The 21,479-nt window shown below is 39.4% G+C and overlaps 1 protein-coding gene across 1 annotated transcript in view; it reads left to right on the top strand.

Annotated features, from left to right (window-relative positions):
• Nucleotides 1–21,479, top strand: part of CWH43 (cell wall biogenesis 43 C-terminal homolog) — a 99,306-nt gene that overhangs the window by 17,375 nt on the left and 60,452 nt on the right. The window contains exons 3-8 of the mRNA XM_007955711.1: nucleotides 1,011–1,131; nucleotides 1,732–1,886; nucleotides 5,162–5,360; nucleotides 13,336–13,424; nucleotides 16,818–17,075; nucleotides 20,060–20,182. Coding sequence (XP_007953902.1) covers nucleotides 1,011–1,131; nucleotides 1,732–1,886; nucleotides 5,162–5,360; nucleotides 13,336–13,424; nucleotides 16,818–17,075; nucleotides 20,060–20,182 — 945 coding nt within the window. The remainder of the gene's footprint in view (nucleotides 1–1,010; nucleotides 1,132–1,731; nucleotides 1,887–5,161; nucleotides 5,361–13,335; nucleotides 13,425–16,817; nucleotides 17,076–20,059; nucleotides 20,183–21,479) is intronic.

Here is a 21,479-nt window from a genome sequence, read left to right as displayed (position 1 = left end):
AGTCCGGAATGCCGTTCTTCCAGCTTGTCCTTGGAATAGCATTGCAGGTAGGCCACACCCCTGGGGAAACTCCCCTTGGGCAGACTGGCCGCTCAGAACTCAGTCATCTGATCCCATCATGGGAACCACCACTCACAACTGGAGTCCAGCCAAGTTGACACATCTTCAACTATCACACTAAGTAAAAGAAGCCAAACACAAAACACCACATATTATATGGTTCCATTTACATGTAATGTCCAGAATAGGTAAATCTATAGAAATAAAGAGTAAATTTGTGATTACCAGGGACTAGGAGGAGGGGGCAATGAGAAATAACTGCTAATGGGTATGGGGCTTCTTTTGGGGATGATGAAAATGTCTTAGAATTAAATAGTGGTAAGCATAACACAGTTTTTGAGTATACTAAACCCATTAAAAGTTTAACGTGACAAATTTTATGGTATGTGAATTATATCTCAATTTTTTTTTTTTTTTTAAAGATATAGATAGATAGGAGCCCTGGTGGGATAGTGATTTAAGTGCTAGGCTGCTAACCAAAAGGTCAGCAGTTTGAACCCACCATTGGCTCTATGGGAGAAAAGTCCTGGCTATCTGCTCCCCTAAAGATTAAAAATAAAAACCAAACTCACTGCCTTAAGTCAATTCGACTCAGCGACCCCTCCTTGGGTTTCCGAGGTGGTATCTCTACAGAAGTAGATTGTCCAACCTTCCTTCCGAGGAGTGGCTGGTGGGTAGCAGTCAAATGCCTTAGGCACTATGCCACCAGAGTTCCCCCTGTAAAGCTTATAGCCCAGGAAACCCTATGGGACAGTTTTATGCTATCACAGTGGGTTGCTGTGGGTCAGAACTGACTTGAGGGCATACACAAACCTACCTGTGTGTTACCCAGCTATCTATATTCTACCTCCCTGAGTACAAAGGTGGTGTCCATCACATTTCTAGGTGCAGTTCGTTGAGTACCAATGCATGGTTGTCAGAAATGGTTAGCTTCTTACATCTGTTTGTAGGTAGCATAACCTCCTTCCAGGCTCCAAATGCAAGACTTCGGCTCATGATCCTTGCCCTTGGTGTATCTTCCTCACTGATGGTGCAAGCTGTAACTTGGTGGTCAGGAAGTGGTCTCCAAAGGTATGTTTTTTATATTATGCTCTTTGGGGCAAACAGGTCTGGTCAGTTACCAAAGGGAAACATGGAGTTCAGAAGGTCCACGTTACAATAGTTCTTAGTTCTGTTGTATATCTTCCATATGACCTTGCCAAAGAGCCCTGGTGGCACAGTGGCTGCAAAACAAAAAGTCAGCAATTTGAACCCACCAGCAACTCTGTGGAAGAAAGATGTGGTAGTCTGCTTCTGTAAAGATTACAGCCTTCGAAGCCCTATGAGGCAGTTCAACTCGGTTGTATAGGGTCGCTCTGAGTTGGAATCGACCCGATGGGAACGGGTTGGGCTTAACGGATTTATGACCTTCCAGAAGTCTCTTGTTTCTCCCCACCCCTTTTCATAAAATCAGGTTGTGAATAATTGCCATCAACCTCAAGAAAGTTTTGAGAATCAGAGAATCATACCAAGTTGCCTATGCAGTGGGCTACGTAAGGGCTAAGTTGTGTACGTTACTTCACATTAGCAAGAACACTATTTCAGAAACTCATTGTGTGAAACTGATATTAATGAGGACATAGTACTGTGACTGTACATGAAAAGTCTTTAAAAACACTTTTGCATTTACAGGTACCTCAGAATCTGGGGATTCATTTTAGGACAGATTCTTCTTCTTGTTCTCCGCATATGGTACACTTCTCTAAACCCAATCTGGAGTTATCAGATGCCCAACAGAGTAATCCTGACGTTAAGCACCATAGCCACACTTGATCGTATTTGCACAGGTAAGTGTATGCCCAGTATATTTAGCAATTTTCTCTCTTGCATAGTTTACTTTCCTCTCTGAATGTAACACATTTTGAAAGAAAATCCATGTAAATTGTTTTTAAGGCACTATATCTCCATGTCACCCTTTTTTCTCTCTGAAATGGTAACTGGTATACCTAGTGGGCTACTGGCTAAGTTGTGGGAACCTTTTTCCTTGTTAGTACAGACAACGATCAATAAAACCAAACCCATTGCTGTCAAGTTGATCCTGATTCATGGTGGCCCCATGTATGTCAGAGTAGGACAACACTTCATAGGGTTTTCAATGGCTGGAATCTTAGGGAAGTAGACTGCCAGGCCTTTCTTTCCCAGCTTTACTGGGTGGATCTGAACCACCAGTCTTTCAGTTGGCACCAGAGGCCTTCATGTACAGACAGAGGGTGAAAATGGAAGAATAGCCTTTGGTTTGTACCACTGGCAGTGGGGGAGAAGAACCAGCAGGCCTTACGATTCCAGTTAATTTCAGCTCTGTGTTTCTCCCCTTTACCTCCGGACAGAGCTTTCCAGGATGACATTCTCCATCCCCCACCTACATGCCCTACCCAGTGTATCTCCAACACTGTGGAAAATTATCTGTGAGCTAGGGCTGTGGAACTACCTGCCTCCCAGAAGTTCCAAGATATTTAAGTTCCAAATCTGAAACTTGAAAAGAAATCTTGCACACTCACACCATCTTTCAAATCACTGGCATTGACCCTCTCTGAGACCTACACATACCCAACTTTTGAATTTTGCTTTTTGTAGGCTAACTTGAGACCTTTCTAAAAAGAAGGGAGAAGTGTTACTGGATTCTGATGAACTTGCTCCTGGCTTTTTGTGTAACTCTCAGTGAGCCACTGTTCTTTTGTAAATGTGAGGAGAAATCTCACAGATTAATGGAAGTCTAAAGGGTGTTGGCTCACCATGAACAAAGTGCATGAGACAGGTAGTGAGAATAGGAGGAGATCATGCGAGTGAATCGATCATATTACATTAATACTGTTAGAACATTTAGAACTCGATTGAATGCCTTAATATGTGTTTTACATTTTATGAAACACTTGCATATAGAGGTGGAAACTCAGACAGCAAATTTCACAGGTACAGCCGGATAAGAATCTGAACTTCAGGGTATTGTTTACATTTCCCAACTTGAGTTTTCTTCTTTCTCACTTCTGTTTAAATTTATGTGACCCAGTTACCGGCAGTCAATCTCTTCCTGGGTTTCCGCCCTACACCTCCACGTACAAAACTCGACTCCTCACCAGCTTCCCCAGGACATCTGACTATTTCAGATGTATTTTGTACTTTTACTGAAGACTTGTGGGGTCCTAGAGCAGGGGTTACCCACCATATGTATATCTGTCTATCTATATGTATATGCATATACTTATATGTATACCCATTGCCACTGAGTCAATTCCTACTCACAGTGACCCTTTAAGGCAGAGTAGAACTGCCCCATAGGGTTCTCAATGCTGTAATCTTTACAGAAGCATCTTTGTCCCACGGAGCAGCTGGTGGGTTCAAACTGCCAACATTTTGGTCAGCAACTGAACACGTACCGTCTGTGCCACCAGTATTGCTCCATATACACGCACAGACACACACACAGACACATACACACACGATATTCACAAAGTCCATATTCTTAAGAGTTTAAATTTTCATACATTACTTTCTATATACAATCCAAACAATCTGAAAAAGCAGTAGTGGTACTTTATATGCTATTTAGCATATTTAAATATAGGCATATCTACCCACCATTTTGCAAAAATTTAGAAATAGCCATTCTTGTGTTTTTTTTTTCCCTCACCTATAAACAAGACATCCAAACAAATATTAACAATTTTATATATTAAAAGACAAAATTTGCCATTAAGGTAACTCCAAGTCATGGTGACCTCCTGTGGGTCAGAGGAGAACTGTGCTCCATAGTTCTACTGATTAAGAGGTGGATTGCCAGGCCTTTCTTTTGAGGCCTCTCTGGGTAGATTCAAACCTTCGGCCATTTGGTTAGCAACCACGAGTGTTATTATTCAGCCAAGTCAGTTTAGATAACTCTCTTTCTCTCCAAATAAAGGAGGTTTGGTAACACTGTGGTTAAGGCATTGGGCTGCTAACTAAAATGGTCAGTAGTTTGAACCCACCAGGTGCTCAACAGGAGAAAGATGGTGTAGTGTGCTTCTGTAAAATTTTATAGCCTTGGAAACCCTATGGGGGTCACTATGAGTCAGAATTGACTCAAGGGCAGTGGGTTTGATTTGGTCTCTCTAAATACTTCCTGTTTAGCCCCCAGCCCCTGTCCTCCCTTCTCTCTACCTCTCTCCTACCCTCATGTCCACAGCTTTCTGCTCTGCTCTTCCTTCCTCTGGCTCCTTTATTGGCAGAATAGCTTTCTTCTTCCTTGTGAAATGGGATGCCAGCCCAACAGGCAGACCTTGAAGCTCCCTTCTATTCTACACAGAGCTTCACAGTGTCACAAAGTATCTGCCCAGCAGGCTCCCTGCTCCCAAAAAGGAATTCTCCTGCTGGCTACTAAGTTGATGATATCTTCTCCACATTGTTACACTTTTGTATGCTTAGTCATTGATACTATGAGTTAAGACTCTGGCTAAACAGAATTGTGAGGTATGATATATAGTTAAGTGCACAGGCACTGGAGCCAGATTGCCTAAACTTGAATCCCAGTTTCTAAAGAGAAATTGGCTGTGTGATCTTGGACAAATTATTTAATCTCTCTTAGCCTCAGCTTTCTCACCTGTAAAATGGGATTAGTAATAGAGCCTATCTCAAATAATTGTTGTGAAGATGAAAGGAGCTAATATAAAAACCTCAGGAAAGAGCTTGACACATAGTAACTGCTTAATACTCTGTTTTACTCTGGGTACAGAGGAGAGCCCTGTTATTTCCTGATGTACTGGAAATGTTCCACTCAAATTGGACCACATTTGTTCCCTGGCATGCCATTTACTTTTCCTGAATATATTTTTGCTCATACTGTTAATGAAATTAATATCTTTCAGTGTTTCTACTTGTTCTCCCTAAACTGTTCCTGATCTAGCTTGTCTGAAACAGTCTTTCCCACTCAGTAGCTCAGCATATTTACCTCAGATTCTACTTGCATGTCTCATCTCCTCTTCCAAAATAAGCTCCCTGAAGCCAGGTACCATTTCTCACTTGGTAAAAGTTTGTTAAATACAGAGAGTAAGTTCCATGGAACGAAACCTTTTCCATTTTTTAATTCTAGACGGTGACTGCAGTAAACCCGAAGGAAAGAATGGCGGGGCAGCCAAAGGGATGGCCTCTAGACCTAACTGGCTGTTGACAGGAGCTGCCTTTGGTAGCCTTATGTTCCTCACTCACTGGATATTTGGAGAAGTCTCTCTTGTTTCCAGATGGGCAGTGAGTGGACATCCAAATCCAGGGCCAGATCCTAACCCATTCGGGTGAGTTTGGTGTTGAAAGCAATCAAGACAATGGCAGTTATGGTTGGAGGAAGACATACTTCCTTTGTTGAGTAGCTTGGTCTGTGGTAGCCAGATATTTCACATTGCACTCCCTCTGGATATGCCACTGGTCATTCAAATACCAGCAGGGCCACCCATGGTGGACACATTTCCATGGAGTTCAGATTAAGACAGATTAGGAAGAAAGGCCTGGCAATTTCCTGCCAAAATCTAATCAGTAAAAACCTTGTGGATCATGGAAGAATATTGTCTGATATAATTCTAGAAGATAAAGCCCCTAAGTTAGAACCCCAAAACCAAATCCACTGCCATTGTGTCAATTCTGCCTCACAGCAAACACACAGAACAGAGTAGAACTGCCTAAACGGTTTCCAGGGCTATAAATCTTTACAGAAGCATACTATCACATCTTTCTCCCAAAAAGTAGCTGGTGGTTTCAGACTGCAGATCTTTCAGTTAGCTCCACCACTGTGCCACCAGGTTATAAGGTTATAAGGCATTCCTAGGTTATAAGGCATTCAGAATATACAATGGCAGCAAGTGGACTCGAACGTACCAGTGATTGAGAAGATAGTGCAGTACTAGACAGCATTCCATTCCGTGTGCATGGGGTTACCATGAGTCAGAGCCAATCCAACCACAGCTAACAACAACAGATACAAGAAACATTGTAAGAATTTATTGTGTACTCTGAGAAAGAAGGAACCAAACTGGGATTTGCCTCTCTGTTGAAGGATACCTGTAAAGTGGACCCTCCTCAGTTGAGGGAGGACTAGGGTTTGTACCCCACCAAGTAAGAGGGTTTAGGAGCTCCTGCATAGGCTCTCTGAGGAATCCCCTCATAGGAGAGTATTCTCAGTGGCAGGGAAAGTGTGTGACATTCCCTGACCATTTTCTATGCCCTTCTCCCTTACACTTATGGTCTTTCAGTAGGATATGTCTAGAGTGCTCTGATGAGAGGGACCAGGTTGGCTGCTTGGGGCACAGAAAACTATTTCTACTTTTTGCAAAGGAGGGGAAGCCATGGAGGGTTCTGAGAGCAGTGGTACCTTGGTCATTGCTCCAACCTTAAAGAGTTAACATTAAGTCTAAGTGTTGGTCTATGTGTTTGTTCACCATTGATCTTCTCTCTACTCTTCCTAACACCTCTTTTCTCCTGTGACTAGGTCCAGATTTCTACCTTATAGATCTATTCTCTTGTAATGCTGGATCTTTTACTCCAGTAGGCATTCTGGGCATAGGCTTCTCAAACTCAGCATGCCTCAGTCTGGTGGTGTAGTGCCTAAGGCATTTGACTGCTAATAAGAATGCTGGAGGTTCAAACCCACCAGCCACTCCTTGGAAGGAAGACTGGGCAATCTACTTCCGTAGAGATACTGCCTCAAAAACCCAAGGAAGGGTCGCAATGATTCAGACCTACTCAAGGGCAGTGAGTTTCTTTGGTTTGGTTTAGTACCTTAATTCTTCCTCCTCTATGCCCTCATCTTCTGTATCTATCCACCCCATCACCCAAGCCAGAAGCAAGAGTCATCCTAGCATCTGCCCACCTCTTTTCTCCCAACTAATTTGACATGAAGTCAGCTAATTCCACTACTTTTCTCAAATCCATCCCTTCCTCTGTTTTCAACCTCATCTTCCTTAGTGGAGTTTTCACCATTTTTTACCTTTCATCCTCGCTTTTGCAATTGTCTCCTAATGGTCTCACTCACTCTTCAGTGTGGCCTCCTTGCCCATCTTGTCTTCACATTACCCAGAGTGGCCTTTCTAAAATGTCAATCTGATTGCTTAAGAACATTCAGTAGTTTTTGTGCTGTTCTCTCTCTGTGTGTGTTCCTTTTATCGCATACCAGGTCATATATGAGATAGGAAGTGACCTCTCTACTTACCTTTCCAAATTGTCATTGTTGTTAGGTGCCATCGAGTCAACTCCAACTCTTAGCAGCCCTATTTACAACAGAACAAAACACTGCCCAGTTGTGTGCCATCCTCATAATCCTTGCTATAAGTAGTGTGTCAGTCCAACTGCAGATAACAGCAACAGATACCAGAAACATTATATGAATTTATTGTGTACTCTGAGAAGAAGGAACCAAAACAGTATTTGCCTCTCTGTTGAAGGGTTCCTGTAAGGTGGACCCTCCACAGTTGAGGGAGGACTAGGTTTTGTGCCCGCCAAGCAAGAGGCTGTGTCAGTCCATCTTGCTGAGGGTCTTCCCCTTTTTTACTGACCATCTACTTTATCAGACATGTTATCCTTGTTATGCATGTTTTCCTTCTCCAGGATGCATGTCCCTTCTTGACAACATGACCAAAGTAGGTGAGACAAAGTCTGGCCAGTCTCACTTTCAAGGAGCATTCTGGCTGTACTTTTTCCAGGACAGATCTGTTAGTTCTTCTGGCAGTCCGTGGTATTTTCAGTATTCTTCGCCAACATCACAATTCAAATTCATCAACTCTTCTTTGTTCTTCCTTAGTCACTGTCCAGCTTTCACATGCATATGAGGGGATTGAAAATACCATGGCTTGGGTTAGGCACACCTTAGTTGTCAAAGTGACATCTTTGCTTCTTAACACTTTAAAGAGGTCTTTTGTAACATTTGTCCAGTGCAATGTGACATCTGATTTCTTGACTGCCTCTTCCATGACTGTTGATTGTATATCCAAGTAAAATGAAATCCCTGACAACTTCAATCTTTTCTCCATTTATTGTGATGCTGCTTATTGGTCCACTTGTGAGCATACTCATTTTCTTTATGTTGAAATGTAATCAATACTGCAGACTATTGTCTTTAATCTTCATCAGTAAGTGCTTCAAGTCATCTTCAGTTTCAGCAACGAAGATTGTGTCATCTGCATTTCACAGGTTGTTAATGAGTCTTCCTTCGATCCTGATGCCATGTTCTTCTTCATATAGTCCAGCTTCTTGGATTATTTGCTCAGCATATAGATTGAATAAGTATGGTGAAACGGTACAAGCCTGACACACACCCTTCCTGATTTTAAACCATTCAGTTTTCCCTTGTTCTGTTTGAACGACAGCCTTGTGGTCTATGTACAAGTTCCTCATGAGCACACTTAAGTACTCTCAAATATTCATCTCTCATACTTTGGCTCATGATATGATCTATCATGGAGAATGTTCCATGTGCACTGAAAAGAATGTATATTGTGTTGTTGTTGTTGGGTGAAGTACTCTGTAGATGTCTATAACGTCAAGTTGGTGGATTGTGTTATTTAGTTCTTCTGCATCTTTGTTGAGTTTCTTTCCAGTTGTTCTGTCTTTCATTGAAAGTGATGTATTAAAGTCTCCTACTATGACTTTGGTGGCATGGTGCATAAGGCATTTTACTGCTACCCAGAAGGCTGGTGGTTCAAACCCACCAGCCACTCCTCGGAAGGAAGGTTGGGAAATCTACTTCTGTAGTGATACTGCTTTGGAAACCCAAGGAGGAATCACTATGAATTGGATCCAACTCCACGGCTGTGTGTGCATGCATACTATGACTGTGGAGTCATCTATTTGTCTTTTCAATTCTGTTAAAGTCCAATTTATGTATTTTGAGGTTCTTTCATTGGGTCCATAGATATTTGTTATGGTTATATCATCTCGTTCAACTGATCCTTTAATCATTATATAATATTCTTCCTTGTCTCTTATGGTGGTTTTTGTCTTAAAGTCAATTTTATCCAAAATTGATGTTACCACTCCTGCTCTTTTTTGGTTGCTATTTGTTTGATATATCTTTTTCCAATCTTTGATTTTTAGTCTATTTTTGTCTTTGTCTCTGAGGTGTGTCTCTTGTAGACAGCATATTGATGGGTTATGTTTTCTTATCCAGTCTGCAACTCTCCGTCTCTTGAATGGTGCACTTAATCCATTGACATATAGTGTAATTATCGACAAGTATGAATTTGTTGCTGTCATTTTGTTATGTGTTTTTTGTGGTGTTTCTAGTTTCTTTGTTCCATATAATTTTCTGTGCTGAGCTCATTATGTTTATAAATCATGTTAACATTTCCTTTGTTGCTATTCTTTTAGTATTTGCTGAATATTTATGCTTGTCCTCTCTTTTTATTGTGATGTGAAGGTTTATCATTTTTCTTTGAGGTTACCCTGTGATTTATAATTTTCTCCTTGAGTTTTGAACAATCCATTCTATCTTGCAACTTTCTTGACTTCTTCACCATTTAGAAGTTCTGTAACTACACTACTTTTTCCCTCTTTTTAGTTTGTAGTTGTCCTCACTTGCCAATTGATGTCTCTGGTTCCCTGTTTACAATCTTGTTAGCTTATTTTACTTTGGATACATCCATAGCTGTGTTGGTTTCTGTGTCATCTTGTGTATTAATGGTTGGTTGTTGTTTGCTATTATTGGTTCTCTGTTCAAAGGACTCCCTTTAGTATCTCTTGGAAGGTTGGTCTGGTTTTAATAAATTCCCTTAATTTCTGCTTATCTGGAAATCGCCTCATTTCACCATCATATCGGAGGGACAATTTTGCTGGGTATATAGTTCTTGGTTGGAAATTTTTCTCTTTCAGGGTTTTATATATACCATCCCATTGCCTTCTTACCTGCATGGTTTCTGCTGAGAAATCAGAGCTTAGTGTTATTGCTTGCCCTTTGTAAGTAACTTCTTGTTTTTCCTTTGCTGCTTTCAGGATTCTTTCTTTGTCTTTGGTTTTGTTGAGTTTGTTGATGATATGTTTTGGTGATTTTCTTTTGGGGTCTATCCTGTTTGGGGTTCGTTGGACTTCCTGAGTGGATATTTTCTCATCTTTCATCATATCAAGAAAGTTCTCTTCCAACAAATCTTGGACAATTTTCTCAGTGGCTTTCTTTTTCTCTTCCTGTTCTAGAAATCTGATTACATGTAGATTATTCCTTTTGATGGTATTCCACATGAATCTTAGGCTTTCTTCATTTTGTTTTGATCTTTTTTTTTTGATTGATCCTTTTCCAAAACATGTTTAAGTATTTGTCTGCAATCTCATGAATTATGTCTTCCATTGATTCAATTCTACTCCTTTGCCTTTTCAATGTGTTACCTATTTCTGAAAATTTAGTATTAACCCTCTGGATTTCTATCTGTAGATTTTGCATCATTTCTAATTTTTCATTTATTTTGTCATTTTGCTCCTGTATTTTCTTCCAAAATTGTTGTAGGGTTTTATCTTTGTTTTCTTTAGTTTTGTCAGTGTTTCCCTTGATATGTCTTTCAATCCTTTGAAAGTACCTAAGTATAATTCTTTTGAATTCCTTATCAGGGAGTTCCAATAGTGCTTCTTCCTCAGGGATGTGTTCTGGGTCTGTATCCTGCTGCCTTGTTTCTACCACTTTATCTTGCTTCTTTGTGTGAACTGTGATGCTCTGTTGTCTCCAAGACATTGTGACTTTGTTGTATTTATATTTAACTGGTGATTGTATGTTGGAGTGATTTGCCCAAGATTTTCATTTCCTTTTTGTGTGTGTGTGTGTGTGTGTGTATGTGTATGTATCAGAGTAAGCAGGGTACTGTGCTTCTCTATTCACTAGTTGGCAGCACTTATGCACTCACTACCTGTCTCCTGGTGGGTGTGCTAGAGAATGAGAGTGGTTGCACAGATCTCTGTAAACTGTGAAGAGCAGTTAAGGATGAGTCAGGCTTTTATTGGTGGTCGTGTATCATTGAGCAGTTGGTGCAGAAGGAAGTGGTGGCTTTCACTCAGTAAGTGGAGCTGCAGGAGGTGTGAGTGTCTTTGCACTGTATGGGCACAGGTGTTGTCTCCCACACAGTTAGACAAAAATAACAATAAAAAAACCATCAAAAAAGTAAAATCAAGTGGATAAAAAACACACCTAATAAACACACAGGACTAATCACCCAAAAGAGAAAAAAGAAAAGGAAAAAAAAAAAGAGGAAAGGCAATAAATGAGAGAAAATATTTTAAAAAATACTTTAAAAAGTCAAAAGAAATATGCATAGAAAAAGGAGGGGGACCCACAGTATCTGAGAAGGAGGGAATATGAGAAAAGAGGTAAAGTAGGAGAATAATGAAGAAAAAAATGGGAAAAATGCAATAAGAAAAACAAGGAATGGGGAGAACTACAAGAAAGAAAAAAAATGGGAACCAGGAATAAGGAAGAGAGAAAAAGTTGAAAACTAGAAACTGGGAAGAGAAAAAGTAAAAAATAATAATGAAAAGGACAAATAATAATAATTACAATTTTAAAACAGACACAAACAAATTAAAATAAAGAAAAATAAATCTGTGCAGGGCAAGGCAGGGTACCCAGGCTCCATTGAACACACAAACTGTGATGGAATTCCTGCCAACCCAGAAGGTGGGTGGGAGTGAGGGATGGCTGCACCTCCATTCATCAAGAGGCTATGGGGTATAGGAGTAACAAGGAGAATATTGCACCTTTCCAGTCTTCAGTGTCTGGTATGCCCTTGCTGTCCCCAGCAATTGGAGCCTATTCTTAGGTCACTGGAATCTGAGAGAATGCTGTGGCTTTAAATATCCAAAATGGTCGAACCACTTGTACACATTCAAAATGGCTACACCCTCTGGCCACCCAAAAGTCCACAGCTCAGCCCATCTCCCTCTTTGCTGCTTCCGCTTTTATCCAACAGACACCAGTGCAGTCCTCAGTGCAGCTCCTGGCTGTTGTTATTGTTGTTGTTGTTATGTGCCATCGAATTGGACCCAATTCATAGTGACCCCTCCTTGGGTTTTCGAGGGAGTATCACTGTGGAAGTAGATTGCCCAGCTTTCCTTCCAAGGAGTGGCTGGTGGGTTTGAACTGCCAACCTTCTGGTTAGCAGTCAAGTGCCTTAAGCACTATGCTACCAGAGCTCCTAGCTCCTGACTAGCAGGGCTAATTTTTAGGTTAATTCTTAGGTCCTAACACCACTTGGCAATATCCAAGCTGTCTGTGCTGTCAGGATTGCTGACAGACCACTGCTCTGTATGTCTCCTTTTTCAGAGTTTTCATGCAGGTTATTCTCCTAGTTGGAGTTTAGTCCACTTCCTTTCAAAGCTCAGGGCTCCAGGATTATCTTCTGTATCTGTGTTAATTAATTCCCCTTTTATTTGTCGAAGAGGGTCTGCGTAGTTTGTCTGCCTATTCTGTCATCTTACTGGAACTCTCTCTTCATCTCTCATACTTTGGTCATGTTGTCAAAAGGGACCAGTCCCTGGAGAAACATATCATGCTTGGAAAAGGAGATGGTTAGCAAAAAAGGGGAAGACACTCAACAAGGTTGGGTGATACAGTGGCTGCAGCCATGGACTCAAATGTAGCAACGATTGTGAGGATAGTGCCTGACCAGCCAGTGTTTGGTTCTGTTGTACTTAGAGTCACTATGAGTTAGAACCAACTCAGTCATACTTAACAACAGCAACAACTAAATGCAATGTTGTAGCTATTATTGTGGCTGGAGATTTTCCTCTAAAGTTTAATTAAATTCTTTTTTTCCTTTTCCTTCAAGTTCATGCCAAAATAGCAAAATAGTAAGTTTGGGGTTGTTTTATAAAAAAGCACACGACTATCAATTATTTACCAAACTGACAGCAGTCCCAGGAAGGCAAAAACTTGACAAAAGCAGTACCGAGATGGAGAAAAGAAAGGTGAATTAAAAAGAAACTTTTTTTTTTTTTTTTTTTTTTTAGTTTTTATTCGTTGGCAGTCATTTAAAATGTTAAATGGTCAATGTGGACTATAATTTAATAGTCTGAGAAAAGTCAATTACACTGTTTACATTGACAATAAAAGACTTAGGTATGATTTTTCTCAAGTCAGAGTTTTTATTACTTAGATAGTCCTGAGTGTCAGCTCCCAATGGGCTCTCATTATCTTACTGGTTATTTCACACTTGTATTAACCCTTAGAGGTAGGAGGTATATTTATACTTTATTTTTGGGACGATGAGATATTAATCGAAATGTCTTATAGCATGTCTTTTTTGACAGAGGTGCAATTCTGCTTGGCTTGGTGAGTGGATTGATGCTTTCAGTTTGTTCATGGTTTCCTGGTTCCAGTTTAATCTGGTGGGTTACAGGTATGTGAAATTTACCTGCAAATATGCTAATCATTCTGCTTGGTTATCCAATCAATGAACTTCCAAGCATGTGCAACTAGACTGAAAGTAGAAGACTAAGGTAGCCATACACATATGTGTTGTTACCAAGTGGGCTGTTCAACCAGCTGCAACAACTTAACCCCAGGTATAACCACTGATGGCCCTGACTCCAGGTTCTTGCTTTGTCCTCCTTTACTCTCCCTCTCCTCCTAAGGCTACCCTATTGCTCTCCCCCAACTATACAGCCGTAATCTTGTATAGCAAATTTTACTGAAAATTTGAGGACATAGAAGGGCTATAAATCACCATGTTGCTAGATTCTATCCCTTCTCCAAGGTTCCCTGCTTCTCTGTTTTCCAGGAATGCCCTCTTTGAGACTAATGAAATTCAAGTTTCCCTTTTACGTGTAGCAATTTAATTCCCCACTCTCTACCCAGCCTTTGGGTCAGTGTTCCTCCCAGTCATACTCTCTAGGATCGCAGAAATATTGGTGGAGACTGATATTTCAAACCAGCTGCTGTCAAGTTAACTTAACCAATGGTGAACCTATGTGTGCCACAGTTCAACTGTGCTCCATAGGGTTTTCAATGGCTCATTTTTTGGAAGCAGGTCACCAGGTGCCCCTGGGTGGACTTGAATCTCCAACCTTTCAGTTAACACCAAAGTACATTAACTGTTTACACCACTCAGAAACTCCCTTTTTTTCCTTTCCCATCAGTCTTTGTGAGCATGAGAAAGAAAACTACTTACTTTCCTATGAGTGAGTTATGTCAATCCCCCTCTTCTCCTTAAAAGGCAGTCATGATTATAGTCAGTTTTGGTGTTAAATAATGAAGTCCTTACCCTGTTAGACATTAAATATTATAATTTGGTTTTGATGAGGATAGATGGTCTTATACAAATTCATTGAGCAGGAGATCCTGAGTGTTGCACTAGATGCTTCCTGTGTGTTTCTAAGACTGTATGCATAAGTAATAGAAGATGTGGAATGAGTAACAAAATAAGGACATTTCTGTATACCATAAGCACCGTTGTACTTGCATGAAATGAATATATAGTCAAAATAGACTGCTACTTAATGAGGTTGACTAGGTCCCTATCCTCCTGGAAGCTGTATGAGCATATTGCTGTAGTCATGTTGAGCTGATTTTGACTTACTTATGCACTTTTTAGAAGGAGCTCTGGTGGCAAAGTGGTTAAAGTATTTGGCTGCTAACCAAAAGGTTGCTGGATCAAACCTACCAGCTGCTCCATGGGAGAAAGATGAAGCATTCTGCTTCTGTAAATATTTACAGCCTTGGAAATCCTATGGGGCAGTTCTACTCTGTCCTCTAGGGTCACTATGAGTTACAATCAAATTGATGGCAGTGTTTTTTTTTTTTTTTTCCTTTGGCATATTCTTTTTAGAGTCCCTGGGTGATACAAATGGTTAACACACTTGGCTATTAACCAAGAGATTGGTGGTTTGAGTCCACCCAGAGGCAGCCACCCCAGAAGAATGGCCTGTGATCTATTTCTGAAAAATCAGTCAATGAAAACCGTATGGTGTACAGTTCTACTCTGATACTCACAGGATTGCCACAAGTCAGAACTGACTTGACAGCAACTTGTTTCTTGGTTGGTTGTGTACTTTTTGATAGACTGAGACATTCCATTTGAGGTCTGTGGAAGTATGTGTCTATAAGAGTAACTTTTCTTCTCTCAGAGAGCTGCCTCATGAGTTTCCTCAATGAACCCCAACCCCACTGCCATCGAGTCGGATCTGACTCATAGCGACCCCTCCTTGGGTTTCCGAGGTGGTATCACTACAGAAGTAGATTGTCCAACCTTCCTTCCAAGGAGTGGCTGGTGGGTTTGAACCACCAGCCTCTGGTTAGCAGTCAAATGCCCTAGACACTACGCCACTGATGTCTTTGTTAACACTAGACTGCAATAAGCATATATAGCTTCTACTCTGTGTGCAATTTGGAAAACACATTGAAAGTTTCTTTAGCATTTATATCACATCATGCTTTCTCTCATAGAATATATGAAAATATAGGGAAAATGCTTACTGAACAGATAAATTACCAGCTCCATTTTAAACATGGGGAAACTGAGGTACACAGAAACATAGGTGGTTGGTCAAAAACCAGCAACACTGTGAACATATGTTGTTGTTATGTGCCGTCGAGTCAAACCCGACTCATAGCGACCCCTCCTTGGGTTTCCGAGGCAGTATCACTACGGAAGTATGATTGCCCAACCTTCCTTCCAAGGAGTGGCTGGTGGGTTTGAACCGCCAGCCGTCTGGTTAGCAGGCAAGTGTCTTAGCCACTATGCTACCATATAGTCTTACGCTTACACTTATTTCCCCTAAGGTTATGGCCTTGAGAGTCACACCTAATCTAGTTTTTCTGTCTCCCTGGAGTATTATTAGTTTTAAAGACCCTAGGGCTAGTAGGCTATTTATAGTGAAGAGGAAAGCAAGGTGGTAGTTCATGAGCTTCCTCTCTTTTACTTATGGCCTGTTCTCCTGAAATAAGTGGGAGCTCCCACTTTATCTTGAGGACCTGCCCACTTTTCATTGTGATTTATCTCTGGAAACCACGTCACAAAGCAGAATGGAGAAAAATGAATCATCTTCCCATTGTACAGTTAAAGCTTGCAGTTTTACCCAGGGACTCAGCATGAAATTAATTTTGGAAATGGCCAAAAGAATTTCATAAAAATAAAGATACAGGAGCTTTACCTCCTGATAGCAATTAAATTAGTAAAGTCAAAGTTCTATGAAAGAGGTATAGACATTCTCAGTGTAATGAATAGGACCCCAGTATGCTATACAGTGTGCATATAATTTTGCTGTATGAATAATTAATCTATTGGAAACTAACATGCTGGTTATTATTATTGCAATGTTCCGTTACCATTCATTCTGCTTGATGTTTTAGATATAAAGATTTTGGGGCAAGGAATTGGGGGACTGAGTCTCAAACAAAAAATAGCTAAGGTACAGTTAGTGAAAAAGACAACTTGTGTTGTGCATCGTATGCTACCATTGTTGTACAAAAAGGGAGGGAAATGCATGCATTTATATAGTTCTTTGTGTGCGTAGAATACCTCTAGAAGGCTGCAGAAGAAAACACGATGATTGCCTTCACTCAGGGGAACTAGTTGGTGACAGGGCTCAGAGGCAACCTTTTGTATCTTTTTACTTTTGACCAGCCACTGCTTGGAAGGGATGTTGGGCAATCTCCTTCAATAGTGGTATCGCCTAGGCTTAATAAGCCAATTATTCCCTACCACCACATTTTTTTTTTTTTTTAAATAAGAAAATAGAAGACTATTAGTGCTTTTCTGTCTGATTGTTTTTTGTTTCTCTCTCACAAACAGGAGCGGCTTCAGCTGCAGGTCTCCTTTACCTGCCCACGTGGACAGCCGCTATTTCTGGCTGTGTGCTTGCCATCTTCACAGCGTCCCTGTGGCCTCAAGTGCTTGGACACCTTGTTAGCTCAGGGACAAGCCCTGGGAAAACCATGACCATTGCCATGATATTTTATCTTCTAGAAATATTTTTCTGTGCATGGTGCACAGCTTTTAAGTTTGTCCCAGGAGGTGTCTACACTAGAGAAAGATCTGATGTTCTCTTGGGTGAGTATATTTGAAAAGTCTGGATTAAAGTAACTCAGAAATACACCTCAGGCCTGAGCAAGATTTAGCAATTAACATGACTAGTAGAAATAAATAGGATCTTGCTTTTCTTACGGAAATAGAATTTCTAGATGAGGGGGGGAAAAAAAAGAAACAAAACTTGAAGAATGTCTAAATTATTACTTACCAAACTTTTTTACGTGCAGTTCTTTCACAGTATAACATTTCTTTCTTTGCTTAAGATTTTTTTTTCTTTTTTATTGCTTTCCCCTTCACCCAAATTAATATGCTTCTACCCTCTAGTTAGTGGTTTACCATTCCTTCCCCTTGCACCCCTGGTAACCATAAATAATAATTTTTAAAAAACAAAATTTAAAACTTTATCATTGAGTTTCAATAACATTTATTACTGTGAAGTATTTTTACTGAATTATTTGTGAAAAACATTAATCTGTATTAAAGTATAAATGAGGTCTTGTGTAACACTGAATAACACTTGCATCATTTACTATATGGGAAAAGTGCTGGTCACGATGCTAATGTTGCTGCTTCAGTAGTAGGCTGATCGATAGAGACAAAGCAGACACTGAGATTTTCTTTTTTCCATTCCCTTGAATTTATTTCTCATTTATATTTAACCACATTTTCACCAATAAAGTATTGTGTATTTTATTTTAAATAATAAATTCAAATTATGGAATAAATTCACTTTCTATTCCAGTGATTGTGAATTTATATACCAAAATTAAAATTTCATAAGCCTAGCCCAGTGTAATATTTAAAAATGGTTGTCTGGTGATAACGGAATTATTGAGGTATACCAGCAGACATAAATCAAATGTTACTATCATTTTGGTTTAAGGAACACATGTCAAATGCTTCTAGAACAAACTCTTTCAGAAATGAGGAGACAAAAAATGCTAATAGGGAAGCCAGTTCTTGTTGTTCACACGTTTATTTTTCTACTTAGTCAGTTATTCACTTAAAAATTTTATTGAGCACTTACTATGTGCCAAGCATATTGTTAGGTGCTGGGGATTCAAAACACATACTGTCCTTACCCACCTGGATGTTTAGGCTTGTGGGGGAAATACCACTGATAAAATGAGTCAAAAACATATAAAATATAGTTGAAAAGAGTGATGTAAAGGAGATGTCTAGAATACTACTTTTATTCTTTGGCATTTGCCCATCATGTCCCTGGCATATAACCAACTCTGAACATTTTCACATAAATTTTTGTACCCCATGAGGTGGACATTTGTCAGGACAGGGTGATTTGGAAGATACATTTTTAAATTGCATGAAATATTTTAGAAACACTTTTTGAGGACTTTGTATCTCTGACGGTTACCAGCCCTCATCTAATTAGAGAAATATATTGCTGCATTTCTGGGATAAGCTTGGCTTTGCAAACTCTGTATTTCTTCTTGTTTCTTTCAGGTGTGTGTACTCTGTCCTGCTCTATCTTCCTGTCCAATGCTCTGCTTTTTCCTAACTCCACCTTGCTTAGGGGTCAGCCATGCGGAGAAAACGAATGAAAATAAGAGCCCATGAGTATTCCATTCTGTGCATAAGTTTTCTTCTTCAGGATGTTGTGAACGATGAGCTTCTTGAGTTCCTTCCACTGTGCATGGATATACTGAAAGTAATTTCTTAGAGCCTGAGACTTTTTTAGTAAGCATCAACATTGTACTGATAAGACTATCAAGAAAACCAGGAAGGAGAGAACAATCATGGGAGAAGGAAGGGCTGCTTATGCACAGGGAGACAGTTCAGGGGGCAGGAGAGTATGGACAGATGGACACTGGGAAGAGGTAACTATGGGGAGGAAGTGGGAGGGGAGCTGTTGCATTGTGGTAAACTGTGGTCAATGGCATGCGACAAAGTATATGTGAACTGCTGTATGGAAAGTGAATTTGCTCTGTAAATATTCACCCAAATCACAATTAAAAAAAAAAAAAAAAACAGGGCATACTGCTCATGTTCAGAGTAGCTTTTAATACAACTGAAATGCAAGGATTCTATATTGTAATAGACATTAGTTGTAAATTTATTTTTTAGGCTTCTCCTGTTCTTTTCTGGAAAGTCTCCTAACTTTTTTAGCTAGGTTCAACTGTTACGTGGTATTTCCTCATTTACTTATTGTTCAGTCACACCTCTGTTCTCATTCTTATTATGTATAGCTTTCAAAGTATGTAAACTTTACAAGTAAGCTACATTGTAAAGCATCTTAATTTAGCTCCACTTTATTGACCAGCCTTATTGGCATGGTGAGTTCTGGCATTCATTTTCTGCATGCCCCTGTGCCCACAATTCCTGTATCCAAGGTCACAATTATTGCACAGATGCTATTGTGTGTAGAATCTACACATCCTCTATCATGCCCCTCAACTTGGTGCCCAAAGCAGTAATATCATTACATAAAACTTTCTTATATGTTCCATCATAATTTGGAAACATTATATTTAAAATTAGTGGAAAATGAGATTCTTTTTTTGTGTGTTTTTATGTCTAAGGTATGTCCCTTGAAATTAGGATCTAGCAGATTTTGTTTGTTTGTGTTTTCATCCTGACAATCTTTGTCTTTTAACTTGAGAGTGGAAATGACTGAGGTCCCTAAACCAGTTCAGAATGGCCTTTCTCTTGTGTCTTGTCCTCCCTCACCCAGTCATGGCCAATGACCTATGCTGTCAACAATCTAACAACTAGGAAACACTCAGGAAATTAAAACAAATCCCTTATCAGGAAAAGGCTGTAGTCCCCTCAATTGGAGTATGATTCCTAGAATTCTAGCTGATTTCTTATAATTGCCCTAATTATTAAAATTAGAGTAATTTACTGAATAAGGTACTGAGCTAAATTAACTCAGTAAGTGAATTTTCAGGCTTTGTTCATTTAAATGGCATTTCAGCTCTTAGAATATACCATTGGAAGAATTTGGGAATGAAAATATAATATATTCTTTGTTTCTCTTTTAACAGGGACAATGATGCTAATTATTGGGCTGAATGTGGTAATTGGTCCTAAGAAAAGCCTTGACTTTCTTCAAACAAAAAATTGTTCTAAAATGCTTTTCAGGATGAGTGAAAAATACATGACACTTCGTAAGTATGGTTTTGCGTTTTTTGAAAGCACTTTCTGTTATATAAATTTTCCAACATATGAAAGTCAAGAGTATAATGATCCTCATGTACCCTTAACAATTTCAACATTTTATAATGTTGTTAACAGCTCTCTTTCCCTCTTCCCCCGCCCCACCCCCAAGTAGTTTAAATACTTTTGTATTTGTTTTGCTTCACTGAAAATATGGATAAGATCATTTAACAGGTAGACTTTCCAAAATACTTTGTTCTAATTGTTGAGATGATTTATTCCATTTCTAGTTCTCTTTTTTAATGGGAGATTGAATGGGTTAATGTTTGGAATGTTGATGAAGGAACTAGACACAATATTTGTTTACTATCCAATATCTGACTTATTACAGATAGGCTGGATTAAATATTATGTATTTATTGACTGTTCACAGGGTGCAACTAGTGTATTAGGAGTTGTTAGGTGGTATGCAAAGAGGAATAAAAGATGTTCCCTATCCTTAAGGAGTTGATTCTTTGCTGAAGAAGATTCATGAGCTAGGAAACATTAAAAAGTTGAGTAGGCTAAAATCTGTTTAATTAGTGTATGTATTTCTAGAAGAAATATCATAGTAAGACCACTATATAAAAACTTTCATATATGTTCCATCATAATTTGGAAACATTGTATTTAAATTTAGTGGAAAATGAAGTTCTTTTTGTTTGTTTGTTTTTATGTTTTAGGTATCCTTGAAACCACGATCTAGCAGATGTTGTTTGTTTTTAATCCTGACAATCTTTGTCTTTTAACTTGAGAGTTTGTTAATCTATTTTTATTGTGATTATCGATGCATTACACTTTGCTTCTATCATCTTACTATGCCTTTTCTTTTTCTACTTTCTCTTAAGTTTCCTTTTTCTCTTGCTTTTTTTATTTTTTGCATTGTTTAGTGTGGTTTTTCTTTTTCCCTCCTCCCGTATCCCTTTCCTCCCCACTCCTGTATCCCTTTCCTCCCCACTCCTTATTGTAGTTTGAAAGTTATACCTTCAGGTTGTATTCATTTAGTAGATAATTATTTTTCTTTCAGCAGAATGAAGATAGTATTCCCCTGTCATTTGGCTTTCATATTTGCTTTTGAAAAGTCAGGTGTCAGTGAAATTGTTGCTCCTTAGAAGATAATCTATCTTTTGTCCTAGTAGCTCTTAAGATTTTCTCTTTGTTTTGGTGTTCTACAGTTTCACTATGATATACCATGACAATTATATACTAATAACATGCATGTTAATGTTTTTTCTGCAAACCCTGTGCCTTAGTTTCCTATGTGTGCTA

Source organism: Orycteropus afer, unplaced genomic scaffold (assembly GCF_000298275.1).
Source record: "Orycteropus afer afer isolate SDZICR_OR568_19922 unplaced genomic scaffold, OryAfe1.0 scaffold00532, whole genome shotgun sequence".
In the NCBI taxonomy this organism is placed as follows: domain Eukaryota; kingdom Metazoa; phylum Chordata; class Mammalia; order Tubulidentata; family Orycteropodidae; genus Orycteropus; species Orycteropus afer.
The sequence above is the reverse complement of the archived record's forward strand: the minus strand, read 5'-3'. Positions and strand labels throughout refer to the sequence as shown.